A 22,336-nucleotide genomic window follows, 5' to 3' on the forward strand; every position below is an offset into this window, starting at 1 on the left:
TACACTTAAATTCATGCCATCTAGCAGCCACAGTAATTATGACCCTAATTATGTTATCAAGTCTTATATATTACTTGATAACATTATTAGGAGAAGGCAGATTGGATGTATGGCTAGATATGTAGGGCACCTTGCTGCAGGAGAACACTGTTCACTTCCTGTTTCCATCCACAGGTCGAGACATTTAAAAACAACTAAAAACATAATATCATGGTGTTTACTGTTTCCATAACTACAAAGTCTCAAAACGATGTCTCAAGTGATCATTTTAATCACGATCTTCCCCTAACCCTAACCAAATGGTTTTTGTGCCTGAGCCTAATCAGACTTTATAGTGTTGTCATACTATAAAACATGATTTATTAACAGTGATTGTTAATGTTTTTGGAAAGTATACATTACTACAGCTTCTACAGTTTAAATGTAACTACGGGTCATTTCTGGTGGCCTGAATTTTACACCTGTAGTGTTGCTTTTTATGAGGTGTTTGTTATTAAACTGTGCAAAAATGACCTACCTAAAGTTAGGAGTGGTCCTTATAATTGACTGTTGTGATGTGTGGTGATTGTTGTCTGAAAAAAAAATATAAGAAAACTGTAGCAACATTAAACTCATCTTTAAGTTCCACCTCCAAAAAGTGTATAACTTGGATAATGAATCATTTAAAAGTATGAATTAGGAGAAGGACTTTAGATGGTATACATGGGTGATTTTTGCTTCACCCCATACAGTAGGGCTCCTTGTACCAATCTGTAGCATCAACTGCTGATTAGGTTAATCTGTTTCCAATTAGGTCATATAATCTGTTCACTTACAATGTAAGTGTTTTGAAAATGATGAAGGTCACTGGCAGCAGCCAAAACAATATTGTTGTAGTTTTGTTTGTTTTAAGAAAACGACTGAAACCTGAGTTAGACTTGCAGCTGCTTACCCTACTTTTAAAACAAAACACAAAAAAAAAAAAGTTGACCGTGTGATTATTAATAATATAATGCCTACTGTGTTTGATTACCTTAGATGCTTAGTTCTTTCTCCTTCATGATCAAAACACACCCACAGCGGATATTATCTATTATCCAGCCATGCTATCTTGGAGAGGTGTAATATCACAGCAGCCTGCATTTCTCCTCATCATCTCTGTCTTTATTTAGGTACTCATTACATTTTGATGCAATGACCCCAGATGTTACTCACACATACCATTTAGTTATATTAAAATCTCACACTTCAAAGATTGATATAGCATAAGCAGCTGCCGAAAATGAAAGGTCCAGTCAGTAGCAAGTGCGTCCGTTTATCTGATTTGTTTTTGTTTTTTTTCTTTCCACTTAATCTCACTTATATATCCTCTCACTCCTAAATGCGTTTTGTTCATATCCTGAAATACTGAATAACTGCAATTTGGTAGAGTATGAAAACAAGTATTCCAATTGTAATCTCTTTTGGATATAAACAAAGGATACATTAGTAAGCAGATAAACTAAGATTATAGTTTTAATCCAATCAACAAAGTTCAAAATGTCCAAAAAAGTATAAAGTCTAACTTGTTCTATAAGTCTTAGTGGATAGCAGAAAGTGTACACAAACTACTACATGAAACGGCACACTATAACTCATAGAAAAGTAATTTGGTTACTGTATAATAATAAGCAGCAAACCGCCTCAGTGCCTGGTGGTGCTTGTTTTGCTGGGACATGCATGTATCTACTTGCAGCTGCAGTGGCTGTATTGGATCTCTTTGTCAAAGTATTAGCAAAATCATGAACAAAACCACATGAGCAGCAACACAAAACTTCTAAATATGTCAAAGAGCTAAAATTGGCAAACAAATAATAAAAAAGGGCTTGCTATTAATATGAGTGATGTTCTAGCATAACCATTTCAGAGCTGACTAGCTAACAAACAACTCAGTGAATGCTACAGTATCCCACTGACTGCATGAACTTCTCCAACAATGTATTTTAAAGTTTGCACTCCTTCTGGCTTTTAGATTATGGTTGTCATCCTTCAAATTATTTTTCAAAACATTTGTTTTTTTCCAAAAACAAGTACTGTTGTTGGATTTTTTGTGTGTATATACTGTATACATATATCAGATATTGTAGCTTTTCTTTTATCCTGGTGAGTAGACCTTAATGGGGAAGAGAGACGTTGTGTAGTTGCTAGTGAATGTGACTTACTTGTTTTACTGTTTTTCATTATAAGATGATGATACATTTGATGTTTTAATAAATCACAGCCCTTTTTGTTATTAGTTTAATTGCATCTGTGAATATCCACATATGACTGCTGTAATGCGTAAAGCATTGTAGTATAAAAATCTATTGAGATTTGTCTCCCACATGTGTGCACCTGCCTGGGTTACTCTCAGTGATGCCATTGGGTTGGAGGAGATGACAACAATATAAGTGAGTAGTGACAGACATTTTGTTATGTAGTTACATGTCATTTTCTTAAACTTTATGAATAATGTGTTTTTCTAGCCTTTAAAGATCTAAAAATGAATAATTTAGCTGAGGACCACATAACGTGAGCCAATGAGCACTTAATTTCCATAGCAACCAGAAGCCAAGCATTCACTTAATAGCCTGTATTATATATTGAGACTGAAAAGGTGAGATTTTTTTGTTCTTCTCTTTTTTTAAATTTTAAATTCATAGTTTAGTCTGTTAGAAGTAATAGTCCCTGTTACCAGTCAGCTACCAGCTGTGCTTTAAACATTTTACTAGTAAGTCTTGCGTTGATTATTGAAATAATAATAATAAAACTAAAATAAAATCACAGTCTCAGGCTCTGTTTCTTGTTAATGACACAATTTTAATCTTGTCACGGCTTATCTGTATCTTATTCTACTACCAGATCATAATGACATTTTTAGCAAATACAACACAAAAATAGTTACAGACTGCAGCTTTAAACCCCAAAACTCAATCTCAAAAATACTAAGATACTAAAATATACTAAGATACTAAAGACTAAAATAAATGACATTACTCCAAATATAAATAATCTATACAGTACCAGACCACTGCTACATTGTTTATATTGGTACCGTTGAAATAGGCTAAACATTTTTAAGTTTTAATTTTAACACATTTAACAACACAATGTGCTATTTGTTAGCATGTTACGTCATTATTTGTTTTATTGAGAAAGTTGGGGGAGCAGGCTTCAGCCAAAGAAATATCACCCTTTCTGCCCAAAGACCTTTAGTTTCAGGGGGTGTGTAGACTGAGAGAAGGTGATGTAAATCACACGTATTACATGTGCATTAAGGAGTAGATGGAAGCTATTGCTTGGAACTATCAATACAGCCAACTCTCTCCACAAACCGCACAGCTGTCGGTGGACCTCATTAAAAATAAAAAAATAAATCCCTGAATACAGTCAGTTATGGTGCCAATGCAAGCATAGAAGAAGAAAAAATATTAATTAATGGTTGAGATTTTGGCCTGCAGTTTAACCTACTATCCATATTTGATGCTACACCCAAACAGAAGACATTGCAATGCTTTGGCCCGGATGAAACAATTCATTTAAGTCTTAGATAATTAAAATGTTTTATCTTTGTGACATTTATGTCCATCACATTCTTGGTAAAGGGCAGGAGGACTGATTAGCTCCCATTGAATTTACAGCATGTAATGCTGTTAAATCCCCAAAGACAGAATAGCTATGAGAGATTCAAGACTGAAATAAAAATCGGCAAAAAGAACAATTGTCTTCCTGTATTTCCTATATACAGTATGATATGAAAAAATGTAAGTAGTGGTTGCTGGTTAGTTTAAGCACAGTGTTGTCATAGCATATAATCATGCCAAATAGCACAAAAAAAAAAGAAAGAAACATTTTCTCAATTAATTGCCACAAAAGTAGCAGCGAAAGTACTGTATAGCATACCTTTTGAGCTGTGATGTGTACATATTCATCGAGATTTACCAGTCAGTTAATGAAAAAAAGGGAAGCCAAATCCATGTTATACTTTTAATATGTGTTTTAGATGTGGCAACATTGCTTGGAAATATGGTGTTGTCGGGTACTCAGTACTAGGAACTTGAGAACAAGACAGAACTTCCTTTTTTCCTTTTTCCTGTTTGAACAAGTTAACAAGTGAAGGGGAATACAGAAACAAATATATATCAAAAGCACTATAACACCTCAACACACACAACTCAATTGTTGCCTTGAAATGCCTCTTTAACATGGGCAAGTCAGTTACTTAATTCAAGTGACTACTTTTTGAAGGAAATCTCGCATTTCTCAACAATAATTTCCAAATATAAGTGTCGGATTTGGCAGTCCCCCAGCCCAACATGCGTGTTAGGTTATTTGTAAAAGTCAAATTGCACAGAGGAGTGAAGTGCAGTGTTTTCTCTGTCTATGTTGGTTAGTCCTGTAATGGACTATCAACATTGTGGGACTGTTGGGCTAGGCCCAGTTTCCCACAACGCTGCACACAATAAGCAATTTTTAAAAAATGGGAACAGCTAGACAAAAAATGAGTATGGATAGGATAGATTTTGATAGAAAATGGATGGATGTGACTGTATGATCAGATTCAACAGCATTGATAAACAAAAATACCACACATTTTGGAATACTGTTATCTCACGTTTCAAAAACAGGTGTACATAGTCAGCCAAATCACAACAAAAGTTATCTCAGAGCACTTTCATATAGAGCAGGTATAGAAGTACTCTTTAATTTGCAGAGACCCAACATTCTCCCATGAGCAAGCACTGGGTGACAGTGGCAAGGGAAAACTCCCTGCTAATAGGAAGAAACTTGAAGCAGAACCGGGCTCTAGGTGAACAGCCATCTGCCTGACCGGTTGATAGGACAAGTCTTGGCCTCATGGGATAATCTTGGTGTAATAGCTAATTGAGAAGAATAAAAAATCAAAAGCCTTATTCCACTTACTTTCTCAATGGAATTAGCCAGTCCACTAAATACTCTCACCACTATGAAAGCACACAAATCTTCTATCCTGCTCTGTGGTCACACATACAGCTGAACAAAGTCACTGGCCTTGTTGGACAAAGCCCCAGATTTGTCAGAGACCTGCCTGTATACATGATTGCTTCTTCTGTTGCCCAGCAACTGACTCTGTCTCATTGTGTATGCCTCACCAGATGTGGTGGTTCGAGAAGGACCAGCACTTCCAACATTGACTGTCAATGGAGAGCTTTCAGCTAAGAGAGTTAATACAATTAGTGTGTCAGATTTTATTTTGTATATTCCAATATTAATGGTTACCAATGAATGTCCATAGTTGATGTTTAATGTCACTTGTCCTATTTCATTAGTACTTTACACAACCATATTCTGTTGTTTTGTTAATCAAATCAAAAATCCAACTATTTCCCACATTTCATTGCTCACTTCTCTATTGTAACATTTAATATAATATTTAATATAGTAATGTCTCTATTTTAATTTATCATGACAGACAGGTCTCGCATTGATCTCCTTAGCTTTGTTTGGAAAAAAACTTCTCAAGTCCTTGATTTACAGATGGTTTCAAAGAAGAAGGTAATTTCAAAAAGGTGTTATCTCAACCATACCCTGAATGAAATCAAAATAGATTAAAATCTCAATGAGTAAGTCAACAATAAACATTGAGGTATGATGTTTATTGATCATTTTAATCTTCAATCTTTGCTTTCTATACATATTTATACATTTTTTATGCTTCTACTACTTGGTGTAATAAAATAAATGAAAAAAGAACAAGCTTGAGCCAGTTCCCATTTACATTTACAGCCACTCTGTCTCAATGTGTCTTCACGAAAACATCAGTCTGTACAAAAGCTACATATTAGCTTGAATGAAATAGAAATAATACATAGAACATTGCAGTACAAACATGTGCTGAATTTAGCACACTGCTGAAAAATGCTGCTTGTTAGCTAACAAGAGCTCTCTGCAGAAAAAAAAAGAAATACTGGCATAAAGCCAGATCTGTCACAAGTAAATATGTCAAACTAATGACATGCTGGCAAAAAAGGTCTAAGTTGTCTCCACACTGACCCATGTCACCCACATGTAGCATAACAGCTGGAGCCCCATTGGGGTGTGAAATATGGGCTGAACATATCCAGATATAATTGCCTTAGTAGCCATAGTAGAACATCATGTCAGTATTTCATCAGTTGCCAAACCATCTCTGTATGGTTCCTTTTTCTTTTTTGTCAACAAAGCTTCTATGTAATGGAGAAGTCTAGCTGTTGCAAATGTCTTATGGCTCTATGCAAATCTCTTTTGTGCATCAAAATATATTCTAATCCATGTAATGTTTATGTGATGTTTTCTGGTTTGTCAAAAGTTGTAGCTTGTCAGTACACACAAAGTTTACTTTCTGGAGTTGAATAAACAGACAAACTTAAAAGGGGGTGCATAAAAGGTAAAGTTTTTTCCATTTTTCTCTGGTAGATAGTGAAAGGACTCAGAAGACATGTTTGGTCCACTTTTGCCAGGATTAAGGGTCTGAATTAAACATACAGACATTCCAGCTGAGAAAAGCACCTGGTAAGCTTTGAGGAAAACATCTCATAAGCCTGTGTGCTGCTGGGATAAACAGGTACAAGCCATTCAGAGGCACGCTCCAAACACGGCATCAGAGGCACATCGGAAATAGACCAGTCCAGCTGAACAGGAGAGGATTCTGCCTCCAAGCCAAGTACTCTGTAGAGAATAGGGGGTATGAATAGCTTGGAAACTTCCCTAATCTCCCCGTCAGTTCCAAGCCAAGCTTATGGGAAGGAGGCATAGTGCTCATTCCTAGTAAGGGGCATGTGGCCATTGTGCTCTGTGATCCCCCAGCTATTGTTTGCTGCAGACATGGACACCTTCTACATATAATTGATGCCAAACAAACATAGACTAAAAGCTGATAGAGTGTGAAGGATCATATAAACTTTTAAAGTTCATCTTGACATTTAGTTACCATGTACATAGAATTTTGAAAAAGTGGTTATATTTAGTTAGTTATTTAGACAAACCTTATAGGAGGTTAAATATAACATAGCTACAAATAAAATCAACAATAGCACAACACTGATCCATTTGATATATATTTCTACTATGGGAGTCTATAGTTTAGACCACATCTGTAATATCAACAAAATGTTAGTAATTTATTAATCCACTATCAGTTAAGTGTTCTTAAGCCCAATTTTAATAGGATAAAATAGATATAAGGATATATAATTAGATATAATAAGATATAATCCAGCTTGATTTTTGAACTAGGCTATGAGATGGGCCTCTCATACTGTAGCTAGCAAGATACAGTGATAGTCTGAATTACATGCCATAAAGTAATCCAACCCTGAGCACAAAAGGTGCCCCTCTCTGATTCAAGGTTCACTGGGTTAAGTCAGTGCTATTGTTATTACAAGTGCTGACATCCAGTGCCTTTCTTCACTGATGGTGTACCTTTTCTTTAATGACAAAGGTCACTTCTATATATAACTGTCTGAATGAAAGACACAATTCTGATGCCTTGAGGGCTTTTTTACAGAGACATGTGTAGTCCATTAATTCTGTGTCCAAAGAGTATTTGCCAGCTCCAATCATTCAAAAAAGATAACTTTGACTTTAGACTTTTTATTCAAACTTAAGTATTTTAGGATGTACATTTCACATTTCCAATGTAACATTGTAGTCTTGGCCACAACTATTTTTAATGTCATAATATAAAACAGAGGGTTGAGTATCACAAATTGACTCTACTCATTTCATATACAGCGCCTCTTTATCATGTTGTAAACTTATTGTGTTTTGATTAATTTCAAATTGCTTGCTTTGCTTCAGTAGAGTGTGAAATGCACTTTCCCTTTTGTAGTTTTTCAATTTCTATCATTGTAAGTATGGGGGAAAGAGTACGGGGTGGGCAAAGAGAATGAACACATGGATGTCTGGTGTAATTAAGAAACTGAAGTATTAGAACAGGCAATGCCTTCACCAGCTACAATTCATCAAACATGGTCTTAATTAAATTGTTTACACAGATGTCTGCAAGCTGGTTCCTGCAACAGCCATTCCCTTATAACAACGCAATATTATTACTGGACTCATAAGAAAAAAGTTTTGTGTGGCTGCTTACCATACTCTATAGGGCAGCATAAATTAATGCAATTCTTATTTGAGATTAGCCATTCAAACAAATGCTGTATCTCTTTGGAAGTTGCGATGAAAAACCACTGTTCTTGGGAGTGGCAGCTGTAGAGGGCGGAAAAAACCAATATTTTAAATACCTCACTGTCAACAAATAATTGAATCTTGATGGACAGCTGCTAGGTGTTTATAGTTTTTTCCAACATAAATATTAGTAGGACATACATTTTGAATTACAGTAGCTGGCACAGATGTGTTATTTATTGTATTATATATTTATAATTGTATATTATATTAATATATTTTCTGATATATATTTTTGTCCTCTTCTACAAAGGAGAATCTGTACTTGTTCCATGGTGTTCAACATATGAGGTGAGTGGAATAATTCCACATACAACAAAATCAATGGGGCTCCAAAAGAAAGAAAGGGCTTAGGGCAGTTTCTCTTTTTAGCCAGTTAACAAAACACAGAATGTTTAAAGTCTGACTCAGACCCTGCCGGGGCTATAGGAGGAATGTAACTGTTGTCTCGATCACTCTCTTTTATTAGCCCTGTCCAGACCAGTGGTCTGCCTGCCCTCATTCCCAATGTTATCTCAGGGATTAAGGGCTTGCCGTCTTTGCCCACCCTCTCTTCGCCTGGTCACACAGATATAAACAAACACTCTGAAGACCTCCACAAAATACATGCCTCCATGCACGCACTCGCCCCCACATGCATTTAGAGGGAAGGACTGGAGTTAAGAGGGAATAACTGACTTTAGGTAGGGATTTGCTCAAAAACATATAGCTCAGAGTACAGACAGCTATACTGATTACAATTTATATTGTTCGTGAGAGAAAGAAAAATAGAGTCCTATCTTCTTTAAAGCTGCTTTTAGAGCTTTTTGACCAATTGGGCACATAAGTACTCAATCACAAGCAGCCCTGACAAAATCACCTTTAATTATATTTTACTTTTTAAGTTGACCAGCTGTAAACTTGTCAAATGAAAGTGGAATTTGTGAACAGAAACAATGAACTTCAAGAAGCTTAAAAGCTCTATAGAGCTTGTAGATTCAGTAATAATGCTAAGTGGGTATGTCTCCATGAGCAATCCCTTTCAAATGACAAATGATCTGTGAAGGAGCCATATATTTGATTTCTTTGAGTGGTAGTCTTGATTGATGTAAAAAATCACAATGTACATCACTATCATAATTCAATTAAGAAGAATCCTTTTCGGTTACACTATAGGCCTGAGAATACCATGGTTACAACACCAATTTATATAGATTACCTTAGCATCAACATATCAGTATTCAGTAAGGACCGCAAGACTGGAATTTTTAACAGGTTGGATGTCACATTGAGTGGGCTGCGTTTGACAGAGACAGAGTGGAGAAAGTGTTTATGAACACTATTATTGTACATGTTCTGGTTTTAATCATGTCCTTCTTTACATGATTATAATGTCAACTAGATTTTTAATCACTGTCATGGAGTGGCAACATTTCCAGAGAGTTGAGGCGGGCCCAGTCTCCCACAATGCTGCACACAATAAGCAGTTTAGAAAATGGAAGCAGTTGGACAAAAATGAATGTGGAATTGGTATAGAAAATGGATGAATGTTGATTCAACAGAGCATCGATGAACAAAAATTTTAGAATACTGCTATCTCACTTTCCAAAGACAGTTGTATTTTGTCACAATGCTGGCCCCAGTCCTGTTTTTGATCACTGTCTGTTTTCTGCACAGTCAAGTTGTCAAATCATTGGCATGAGTCTGTGTAACATCTATGAATTAAAATAATGCAATTTGGTTTATGCCTGCCTGGACATTTTAATGCTGTCATACTGTAATGCACTGTCACTCCTGGATTTGGCTTCTTCATTTAATTGCAACAAAAGAGACAAGCAATATTCAACAACATTTAAACTTTTGACTGGTGTCAGACTTTTACTTTTCACATGTACAATATTATTTTATCACCATAGTGTTTGCTTTTATAATTACCTCTATGTCACTCAGGTTGAAGACGTGCGGGTGCAGACCGTGATCAGGGAATTGTACAAGGTGGAAAGGTACATGTTGTAATATCTGAACTTCTGTCTCAATAATTAAAATGATTATAGTAACATTGTCAGTAAATAGTAATGTCAAACAGCACGAGTAAAACTAGGGAAAAAAATCAATTCATATGTATTTTTGAAGATCTGAGATAACACTGTTCTGCACATGTACAGACAGCTGACAGCTCTTCAAGGATCATAGAGCCAATGAAAATACCACTTGTTTGACTTCGGATGCTGAAAGAAGTAATCGACTGGTTCAATCATTGCAATAGTGATTGAAGCCTTGTTTGAAGGAAATTTGACAGAAAACGGGTACAATAACTAGCCTATTTGAGTTTAAAGATGCCAAGCAGCCTTAACCTTGAGGTTACCATGAATGTGAGATGATTAAATCAATCATAGCAGAAGGTAAAATATTGAAAGCAGGTATGATTCATTTTTAAACGTTTCCATTGGTGATATGATCATTATTATCACCATTATCATTATCAGTAAGTAACCCATCCAAGTGAAAAAGACTGAACACTGAACCATTTCATCACTTCTTTTTATTCAATAATGACCATGAGGGAAATATCTGGAATCTTATGGCATTTATAGAATTCCATTGGCCTCACTTGCACATTCTATTCTTCTTTGTTTCTGTCTCACATAAAGGTGCAAACACTCACATACACATCAAAAGACGACAAATTAGCTGCCAGTTTTACTAGCCATGTGACCTCAAAAGCAAAGAGAAGGGAGATAATAATCTTAAGGTAAGGACAGACACACACACATACATCTGCAGATTGAAACTACACTGTCCAAGGACTTCCACCTTTAGATTGACAGATCAAGGAGGACTGGTGTGAAGATAGAGAAGGGTAAATGTGATTATCACATCACAGGCTTTAGCTGTCCTAAAGTGAGTTGATAAACACACTTGATAAAAGTGTGATGTATACTTAAAATTAAAGTTGCAGTCATTAAAATTATTGAATATAAGCGCACATCCTATATAATATATCCTCGCTCCCATAAATGAAATGAAGGTTTTGTTGGTTAATTTATCATTCACTGAAGGGGATTACAGAGCTGCAATCTACATAAAGCCAAATGACATAATGTGCATTTATAAACCGGACACATAATGGAATTGCCTTGCTTGCTTTCACCTTGTTACCCTGTAAATTATGCTATACATAGAAGTGGGAATAGGAACACATAGATAACAGACACATTTAAATGACAGAGGATGCTGCTAGTAAAAAGGTTGGGCACCTGGTGTTTCTGGTCAACACAATTTAATTTGGTGTAAATTATAAATATTAAATGTAAGTGAACTGAAAAAAACATGGTGTTTCCAAAAATCTGGAATGATCTGGATATGATTAGAAAATAACTTAATGGCTCTCATTGGGTGCCTGCGGCATACGTATTGTATTTATTGTCTAATAATTGATTCTGGCACTGAAAGCACTTTTTAACATTTATGGCTTTAACTGGTTGACCTTTCCAGTACATTTAACTTTAATTAAGCTGTAATTAAGAGTCCCTTTAGGATCACCGAAAGCTTTCTAGGTTCCTGAATATGGTGGAACACTCTAAGCTGCTCAGTGGCAGAAGGGAAAATGCAAGCTATCATTTATCTAGGAAATGAAGAACTGCCAAAACCCCTTAACGTATCATTGGGCATTGCTGCTTATACTATCCAAACACATTTCTCTTTGAAAAGGTTTTGGCAGACTTTGTCTCTTAAAAACTGTAATTTTGATAGCATTAATCCCAATGCAGATTTAATTCATTTCCCCCAAGTCCTATTACCTTTTTGTCACAAGAGGATGTCCTCCTCTTATTATAAAAATAATGGTAGTGCTTTATAATGCAACCTGCTGTTTGGAGAGTAATGTTGTTCAATAAATAAGGAAACAATAAAATACTTACTGGTTCCCACTGGTCCTACTAATGTATGTACAATGAAAATAAACAAGAGTATAAGAAGTAAGGGAGTTATAATGGGGCATTTTAGAGGGAAGGAGAAATAAATAGTGAGATCCTCCCTTAAATTCATGGAAATTGAGGAGAGAGGTGCATCTTCCAAACATTCACACAAACTGTGCCTTTAGCCAGGTACATACTGTATGTTTGATAAATACATTGTATGTGTTTGGGGCAGAATGTTTCACATCTGTACCTGCATCTGCACCTGCAAAACAGGCACAAAAGCCTTAGTAAATATGGATTTTTGTAAATACTGGAAGCTTGAGGAGAACAGTGGTACTGAAGTTAAGGAACATGCTGTTAAGTACATTGATATTCTGTGAAACACATGGTATAAAATAATTCACAGTCAGAATATGCTACCGAAACTGGAGGTTACAATAAGGTAACCTCCAGTTACCTTATTGTAACAAAATGAGCTTTTAGAAAATCTCTAGACTCAGATGAAGGGCTTATCTACACAGACCTCTAATGACAAAACACATATAAAAGCAAAAGCTGAGACCTTAAGAAAAAGCATTCCAAATCAAGTTAAAAAATGCTACAAGTGTAAAAAAAAAAAACTAAAACATGCAGTAGTGAAAACACACATTCAGAGAAATGACAACCGAATACAAAAAGAAGCAACACATACTGAAAAAAAACAACATTAAGAGAAAGGAAACTGAAACACATGCATAGTAAAGAAAAACAAAAAACCTTGAGAGACATGCAACAAAAACTAAAACACATAGTGAAAAAACAAAAATGAAGAAAAATGTGCTCCCAAACAATACATGGCTACAAATGGCAAAGCACAAGAGAAACAACAAAAGAAGAAAGAACTACAGATCTTGGAATAATGAGGGACAGATTAATTGCAAGTTCACAATAGTAATGGCTGAAGCTCAATAAAACAAAGGATTGTGTGCTTGTAATTATGATTTTCATCATGGTAATTATACAGAATAAAATATAGAATAAAGTATGCAGACAATAATAAAAACTCTTGACTATCCTTCCCTTTTACTCTTTAAATACATGATAAGAACAATTTTACAAAAAACAATCACAAACTTATATATGGGTCAATGACGTATAAGGATTTTCAACAACTCAATTTTAGAATAAAAAAAACAAGCATATCTAATGCAGTAGTTCAGAATGTTGTGTACCTGACAATTCATATTACAATTTGAAAGTGATTTTAGTGGGGGTTTTTCAAGATTAATTGGCACTAGCCTGAAAAAAAAGTCATTTGGTGCAACCATGATTCATCTTGAAATATCTTTTCTAAATAAAAGATCATCATTTACAAAAATTTAAAAAAAAATTCAAATACTTTGTTTCCAAACACTTTATATTACTGAAAACTTGTAAAAAAAGATGTGAAGCGTGTTAAGTAAATTGATTTATTTCAAGATGAATCATCGTCGCACCACATGACTCTTTTTAAGGCCAGTGCCAATTAATCTTGAAAAACCCACTAAAATCACTTAATTTCAAATGTATAATATGGATCTTCAGTTACACAACATTCTGAATGTTTGAACTACTGCATTAGATATGCTTGTTTTTTATTATTCTACAATTGAGTTGTTCTAAATCCTTATACGTCATTGACCCATATACTTACTATAATTTGTATCCATTTTCCTCCAAAACTCCAAATTGTTGGTAACTGATTCATATACCAAAGTTACACTATAAACCGAGGGCTGTAATATAGTATGAAATGTTACCAAAATAATACATAATAACAAGTCTGAAAGTGTGCTGAGCCTGCCTCCTTTTACATAATCATTTACTAGAAGAATGATCTGGAAAAAATTGTATTGTTCCAGAAAGTAGTGATTCCCAGGCTTTCCACAGTTAGCAAGCAACGCTATTTTGGTCCCTCTCCCTTGTGGGCTGATACATTGTGCTCTGATCCCTTTGTCCATCAGAGGGACAGAACATTTTCAGCCTAATGCAACTGGACCCTCGCTAATGACAGCAAATAGCCCTGTCGGCTAGATGACAGCAGCTGAGAACAATACTTAATGTTGACATCACTTGCTATGAGGATCTATTTTGGATTTCTTCCTTTTATAGTACACAGTTGGAAATTGCAATCTGGCTCCCGAGACAATGCACATATAAAAGCATCGGAAGAGAAGGTGGCCCACTGTGTTTGGAAATCACTTTCACCCTCTTCAGACTCTTGCTAGTTTCTCAGCAAGTACCAGCTCACCTCTGAATCCTTTAGTGACATGGCACCAAAGAAGATTGAACCAAAAAAACCTGAGCCCAAAAAGCCAGAGCCTAAGAAAGATGCAGCTCCAGCTGCTAAGCAAGCTCCACCTCCAGAGCCAGTGCCTGCGCCTCCCAAGGAACCTGCGTTTGACCCTAAAAGCATCACTCTTGAGTACTCGGCTGACCAGATCGAGGAGTTCAAGGAGGCCTTCACCTTGTTCGACCGCACACCAACTGGAGAAATGAAGATCACGTATGCCCAGTGTGGAGATGTGATGAGAGCTCTGGGCCAGAACCCTACCAATTCAGATGTGCTCAAAGTGCTTGGAAAACCACGACCAGAGGAAATGAGCTCAAAAATGGTAGACTTTGAGACCTTCCTGCCAATGCTGCAACATATCTCCCGTGCAAAAGATCAAGGCAATTTTGAGGATTTTGTGGAGGGTCTCAGGGTTTTTGACAAGGAAGGCAATGGCACCATCATGGGAGCAGAGCTGCGTCATGTGCTGGCAACGCTGGGAGAGAGGATGACAGAGGACGAAGTGGACAGACTGATGGCTGGACAGGAGGATGCCAATGGGTGTATCAACTATGCCTCCTTTGTAAAGCATATTCTCTCTGGATGAACACAACATTTAACCATAAAGACTTAATTTTACCTCTGTTTTCTCCACTTTTTTGGAGCCTTGCTAAACATTTGTCAATTTAGAGGTGAGGAAGGCAGTCAGTCTGTTACATTATTTTCATGCAGCCAAAAGCAGCTGTTAATGTTCAGTGAAAAGTGTTGGCTGCAAGACCCATGATTAGTTCTGTTTAATAAACACTCTGAAACATAATGAAATGCCAATGAGATAATATAGACATCCATAGGGAAAAATCCATTAATAAAGGAAATGTGATTACAAACTGCTTCTCACTTGTCATTTCAGTAAACCCAACATTTAAATTAAAAAAGAAAAGGGTTAGTATTTATGTTGATAAAGGCATTCATTGTATGTCTATTCAACTTTTCACATCAACTGTGTTAATGTGATTAGGGAAAATGTATTGTTGCGACAGAAGAAGAAAACAAATAGGATTTGGCTCCCTCTGAAAATAGAACAGATTTTTATTCTTTTCCACTTCAGAAGAGAGAAGAACACACAAAGAGCATTATTGTCATTGTGCTTGAGGGGCAGCTGCTGTGGATCAAGATACACTACCACATTCTGGACACACACACATGCACATACACCTGGTTCACTTTGACAACCATAAGACAGGTGTGGCAAGGACACGGCCCCTTGTCTGTATTTCAGAGCCTGAGACAATGACGGTGCTGGATTTTAAAAGCTTAAATTTTACTCTAACATGGTTATACTTGGTACACAGTGCATGAATATGTAACTCTTTTAGCAATACTTGTGGCATTAAAGGCAATATTAGATGGACTGCTATGAAATTTACAAGATATTTAGTGACCCTCTGACTATTACTATTGGATTGATTGCTGTGAGACTGTAATAACTTTGAATTCCTGACTTCTGATCCAGTCAAAATGTCATTATTGGATTGTGTCCAAATACCAGGAAAACTCTTCCGATCAGCCTTAGCTGTACTTTGAGATGTTTAGTGCTAATTAACAAAGCTTGCATACTAAACCAACACAGTGAACATGGTAAACATTATAACTGCCCAATATCAACATGCTGGCATTATCATTGTGAGCATTTTAGCATGCTTTTTTGACCATTAAAGCCTCATGGAGTCACACGTATGGCTGTAGACATTTAGTCCTGTTTAAGATAATTAACCTTAACTCTGAGATTGACTCTAAAGCCATGAAAGGGAGTCAATACATTAGGAGTCTTCAATAGTAAGTATAGTCACAGTATCTTAAATGATATTCATTATAAAGCATATTAATGTATGTTAACTAAATACATAATTTATCTAAATGTATGTTGTTGAGTCCATAATTTTGGCCCAGACTGAAATATCTCAACAATTACTGAGTGAATAGCCATGCAATTTTGTACAGACCCATGTTGCCCAGAGGAACTCAATGAAGAAACGTTTTGCCCGAGAACAGCCTCACAGAGACCTGTTAGCCTCGCTGTAGATGCTTAGTCTTGTTCCTCACTGATAAGGCAGGAAAAAAGCACTGCAGCGCTTCAACTTAAGTGTCTTTTGTCTTCTACCTATGTCTCATTGCTTTAAACAACACAGAATGGAAGTATTTCTAAACTGCTGCATCCTCCCCACAACATGGGAAGTTGTAAATAATGCATTAAGTCATTATTAACCACATGGGGGCAACAAAAGAAACAAAAAAAGACAGCTACAAGCCTGGGCATTCAACTGACCTATAAAGTTGTTATAACTAATCTTCATCTATCTGGCTACCTGTTGGATTCAAATTCTGTATTAACCCTGGTTAGTTCCAACATCCCCTGAGTAAAAAAGCTTTTGTCAACAGTCACTTGCACAATTTGGCTCATCATCATTTTGCACTGAGTAGATATCAATTTGTGACTTCATGTATCCTTAAAAAGAACATGTTTTTCACTCTTGGTATTGTAATCTGTCTTTTTGATTTATGCGAATACATTTTTTATGTTTTATTTCCCTGTGGACCATAAGTGGCAATTATGCATTGAAGTCAGGAAACTGCAGGAAACACTAAGTTGCAGACACTGAGGGTAGCTTAGCTAAAGTTAAAGCCTTTTTTGAAGGCTCAATATTACATTGTAATATGCAAATGTCAGTTTACATACAATAAAACTATGAAACAAAATGCAATCATTACCATGACCTATTTTACCAATTGATTAACAACTGAACTTCAAAGTTTGATGTGACCACTTTAAAAACATTGTGTTTAGGAGCTATTTTTAGCTTACTGTAGAAGGAGAAATAAGTAGAAGTGGCACTTACTCTATGCAGCTGTCAAGTACATGCAAAGGAGGTTCTAAGTGCACTGGGCATTCAGCTCCATACCCAGTTGAGAGCCAGCCAGGAATTTAGACACACATCACATCATAATTAATCAGCAGCTGTTAGCTTTAGCCTTTTGACAAATATGTGGGGCTCTTGGCTTAGACGATCCACCAGCTTGTGTACATAAGTTTTAATTTTAGTTGTGTTGAGCATTCCCTGTACAAAAGGTAGATACAACATGTTAAATATTTGCTGATTGTGTCAGAGAGGTGACGTAATTTGACTGTAATTGTCATGGACATATTTTTTGCCATTGTTGTTGTTTTATAGTGCAATATATTAAAATGTCAGATGTTCAAACTGTTCTCTGCATGGTAGCCCAGGTGGCAGCATAAAGAGACAACAGTACACACACTCACACAGAGATATCAAGTGGCAGTATTTTCTCGTGGTAATTTGTGAGATTCTCATATTTTGCCAAGGGCAACATGCGTTGTGTGGTGCCAAACAGTTATTGCTGTAGCAACCTTATTTTTGGCAGTCAAACTGTGTAATGAGTACTGAATTGTCTTTTACCTTGAATTTTAATTTTCTCCACTGGTTTTGTCAGTGTTTTTATTTCTCCTGCCAAAAATGCATCACATGTCATTGTGGGAAATCTTTTTTATGGAGAGGTAACAGCAAGTATAAAGCTTTCATGGGCTTTATACCCCCCCCCCCCCCCCCCCCCCATGTAATATAGGTACAACCTGGCACAGGGTTAGGCAAAGGTTTCCACATAGAATATCCAGTTTAACACTTTTAAGCTCAGCGGCTAAATAATCCAGTAGAGTAATGACAAAGATAAATGACAACCTTGGTTATAAAACAACCTGGAGTCAAAGAAGGTGTGCCAAGGTCAAGATCAGCCAGCATCATTTGTTGGCAGCCTATAATTTTTCATGGTGCAACAAATTCCCCATTCTATATAAGGATATATGAACCCATTCCATTTACTAAGAAGTCTGACTGGATTTTGAATTAGAAAAGCAGACCTCATCATGGTGAATAAGGCCTGACATGATGTGAACACAGATCATTTTTACGTGATGAAAAGGAGAAATCTCCAATCTACAAGCTCCAAACCATGTAAACTCTGACATTTTCCAATTCAATAATCATTTTTCTCTAATGTAGACACTTCCTACCAGCCACAATGTGAATACATTAAACAACATATGTACCTTTTATATCCACCTGAGTCAACTGTCTAAACTTTTCATTTAGACTTACAGGACACACTGGGGATTTGCAGTCTTCTCTTGGGTGGCATTACAAAGACAAAACATTAACACTGTTTCTGTCTTCACTTGCAAATTAAAGTAATAAGAAATCCATATTGTTAACTGTTTTTGATGTGCGCACCATCAGCCTATTCCCTTGAGATAGCTTTCAAAAATAGTATCCCTGCTCCTCCATGCAACAAAGTCATGTTGCAGATTACCATTACCCTTCTGATTTTGTCATTGCAATGCACAGCACCACTAGCTTGTTAGCACTAATGACATTAGTGTGCATGTGTCCTGTAGACTGATGACTGTTAAGTAATCACACTGATGCTGTGCTTGAAAGAAATTACAGCTAGGATGTGTAATGCACCACTTGCTTGGTTTAGGCTAATTTTGTCCATAAATTATAGTGGTATTTGCTCCTGAAGCTTTTGAGCTCTTGAAACATAACAATTAGTTGAATTAATCAAACATCTGGTATTCTCCTGGGGTAACTGTATGCAAAATCAAGGTGTTAAGCACCTCAATTAAACATTTTATAATTATTTCTTGCAATTTTCCATTTTTACACCATATCATTGCAGGTTATAAATGTTGTGGCAGTAGCAAAGGTGAGATGAAAAATGTGTTCAGTTAAGAAAAATAAAGCTGATAAATTCAGCAGCTTTTATGGTACCAACCGTCAGAATATTCATATTAGTAACAACCTGGAATCTGGGATCACCGTTTGAAAATCAGTGTGCAGATGAACACAAATTTAAAGTAAAATGTAAAATAAAAAAATAAAATCATACCAGATGATTCACAACATCAATACGGTCCTTTATAGCATACTGCAGACGAAGCCTCTATATAATAAATAGGCTCTATATACACAGCTTCTTTCATTACTGTTCATTGAACACATACTGTCTTCAGGGATCAATATGTCTTCACCTTGTGCAGCACAGAAGCCAGATTAGATGCATCTCCATAAATCCATAATATTTAAACTGATCTGTTTGAGACAAATCAAGGCCAAGAGCTTCAGCATTCTAACATTGCTTGTGATAGTTGCATACAAAGAGACAATTTATCATAAATAATTACAACCAATATTAAATTTGATATGATATATCTGTTTGGTGGTTGAGTGAAATTGTAAGTATCCTCTTATGAGGTTGTAGAATTCCTTTTGGTTTCATATAGTTTAATTGAAAATGAAGAACTGAAATTGGATTATAATATGTTGTCTTAAAATGAAAATGTTTTCTCTCAGTGCAAAACCCCCACTAAATTCTTTAAAAAACACAATTTAGCACACTGCTCTGCCCCCAATCAAATAAATAATTGATTTTAATTAACTAATTATTGTATTAACTATAATTAGATTAAAATATTACACAGTTGTTATCTATATGGTATTCATGTTGAAAATTACACTTCATACAGTAAACACTTAAATGTCCTGTGCAGTATGTGCAACTATATATTTTCAGTGATAAAATAACTTACTTTTGGCTTTATGTACAATTCTATAAGAACTTCAGAGCAGAGGCAGTGTTTTCTCTCTGTTTCATGGATTGTATTGTATCTGGGAATTCTTTCAGGTTTCCCTATTGCTTTCTTAAAATATGTCTTAATTAGGGTGTCTCATTGCATTATATGATGTTGAGAGGCAACAAAAAACATGATAATCAACCTCATTTATCTTATTAAAAGTTCCAAATTCTCTCATTTTCTCTCCTTATATGACTCCAAGAACACTACAGAATACACAAAGTCAAAACAAGACTGTAATAGGTAAATCAACCCCTAAAACACGGTTGCCACTAAGCTGTGTTTCACCTTTAAGAAAAAAAATCCTTCATTTGACATTTATAATACTGACTGGCCTATAAATAAAAAATAATTTCGGAGTGAGGACAATGTTTTTTTCTGCCAGTTCCATGTTTGCCCATAGGGAAGGTGAGCCCTTGCCTAAACCTCAGAGATGTCTCCTTTGCCATCCTCAGCTGCATGAGGCTATTATTTTTTTGTACTCTGTGCTCCTTTAACAAGGAGTCATGTTGACAGTCATGCTGGTACTTAAAACCAGAGTGTCTCCTATTAGAAGAAAGCAAACAAGATAAGACAAACATACAAATCTCACTATAAATGTCAAGTTCTCTTTTTAAAATATTAAAGTTATTGTTAAGTTTGTTTGCTTCGCATATGCCTACCTTATTTCATAATTTCATCCTTTTTATTTTTGTATATAATTATTTGACAGCATCAACCGTATGATTCTTTTGGTAGCAAGAATTGGGTGCATTTTGCAAAATGCAGTAAAGTGGCTTCATAGGAAGATTTATATGTGTAGATAATGGTGCAAAATAATTGGAATTACACAATCAAAAGCAACGTTTTAAATGTTATGTTATTTCAGACAATGTACAGCACTAATCAGACCTTCATTATACTGAAGTCATTTTATGTCTGAAAAATTGGACATGTTTGCCATGATCACAAAACTGTAATTGCTTGAGCTTTTTTTCAGCTGTTGATTATATTATTATCCACATATGAGAGAAGTCCACAACCTTTCAAGGTGCTTTGACTTATTTAGAAGAATTACATAAAGAATAATTATTCTTATTACAATTAGTGTTATTGATATGAAAATGATAAAAACTGATTTCAGCAACAGACAACACGTACAACCGCTCACACCCACAGACAGTAAGACATATTTATTTTCAGGTCTTTCAATCTCCTCATCCTAACCATATCTATACAATGGAGCCACCTTCAGCTGGGTTCTGATGGTTGGGGGGCCTCTGGACTGGGACTGGTTTGGGACAGCTTTTAGTCAGAGAACCTGATGCGAGCTAAGCCCTTCTCCAAATAGAAAGATGCTCCATTTGAACAGATACCTCCTGTAGAGGTGGGGTCTGTTCTAAAGGGCATCTAACCTCCAACAGGCCAGCCACCTCCTACGGGCCTGGTGGCGGCCTAAGGCTGGGAGCAAGAAGTAAGGGGACCTCTTGTGCACATTCAAAAGGATAAAACAAACAAACATTAAAGGAAGGGGAAACCAAAATAAATATATAAAATTGTCCTCTGACCCAGTCCTGACTTGGCCCGCTTCGGATCCTCCCCAGTGCTTCTTTGTCCTCGGAGCCCAGCCAGAGGTGACCTCCAATAACACTGTGGCTATATTATCTTTTATTTACTCATTACCCTGTTTATTTATTTATTTATTGTTTCTTTTCCTTATGCAGTTTCTTCCCTCTTTCACATTGAAAACCCACCCACACACACACACACACACAAACATTGTTGTTTTGCCTTTTTTCTCTCTTTTTGTATCAAATTGTTCGTGTAATTTTCTATATTGTTCGTCATATGTTGCTTGATTTAATACAATTTTTTTTTTTAAAGATAAATTATGCCACCCCAAAAGGAATCATGTATGTAAACGTGGACTCAATTTTGTGGGGAATAAATAAGAGTGCTCTCTGGTTGATAAAGCTGCATTGAACAACCCAAAGACTTAATGTAAATGAGCTGCCTGTTTGCAAGCCATGGGGATTGGACATATCCATTTACAGTGTATTTTAATTATAATAACTCATTTTCCATGTTTTTTTGTGGGTGTGCATTAATCAAGAAAGATATCAGTTTTTGAAATGTCATAAAACCATCGTAAAAGATCTGAATGCCTGTGTTGTGTTGGGCTATACAGAAACTTACTCACCTGCTACAGGGCTACAGCTTTTCTTAGCATGTACTGTGTATATAGAAAATGGCTGAAAT

At 36.0% G+C, this 22,336-nt stretch overlaps 1 protein-coding gene across 1 annotated transcript; it reads left to right on the forward strand.

The window, feature by feature from the left end:
* Positions 1-14,389: 14,389 nt before the first annotated feature.
* On the forward strand, positions 14,390-14,998 carry LOC133995110 (myosin light chain 4-like). Its single transcript, XM_062434408.1, has one exon. It carries the CDS (start codon positions 14,390-14,392, stop codon positions 14,996-14,998), a length of 609 nt encoding a protein of 202 aa, XP_062290392.1.
* Positions 14,999-22,336: the final 7,338 nt, after the last annotated feature.

The sequence above is a fragment of the Scomber scombrus genome, chromosome 15 (assembly GCF_963691925.1).
Source record: "Scomber scombrus chromosome 15, fScoSco1.1, whole genome shotgun sequence".
In the NCBI taxonomy this organism is placed as follows: domain Eukaryota; kingdom Metazoa; phylum Chordata; class Actinopteri; order Scombriformes; family Scombridae; genus Scomber; species Scomber scombrus.

Bases quoted from the DNA above. Each gene is read 5' to 3' on its own strand.
- LOC133995110 (XM_062434408.1), top strand. From the start codon at position 14,390: ATGGCACCAAAGAAGATTGAACCAAAAAAACCTGAGCCCAAAAAGCCA.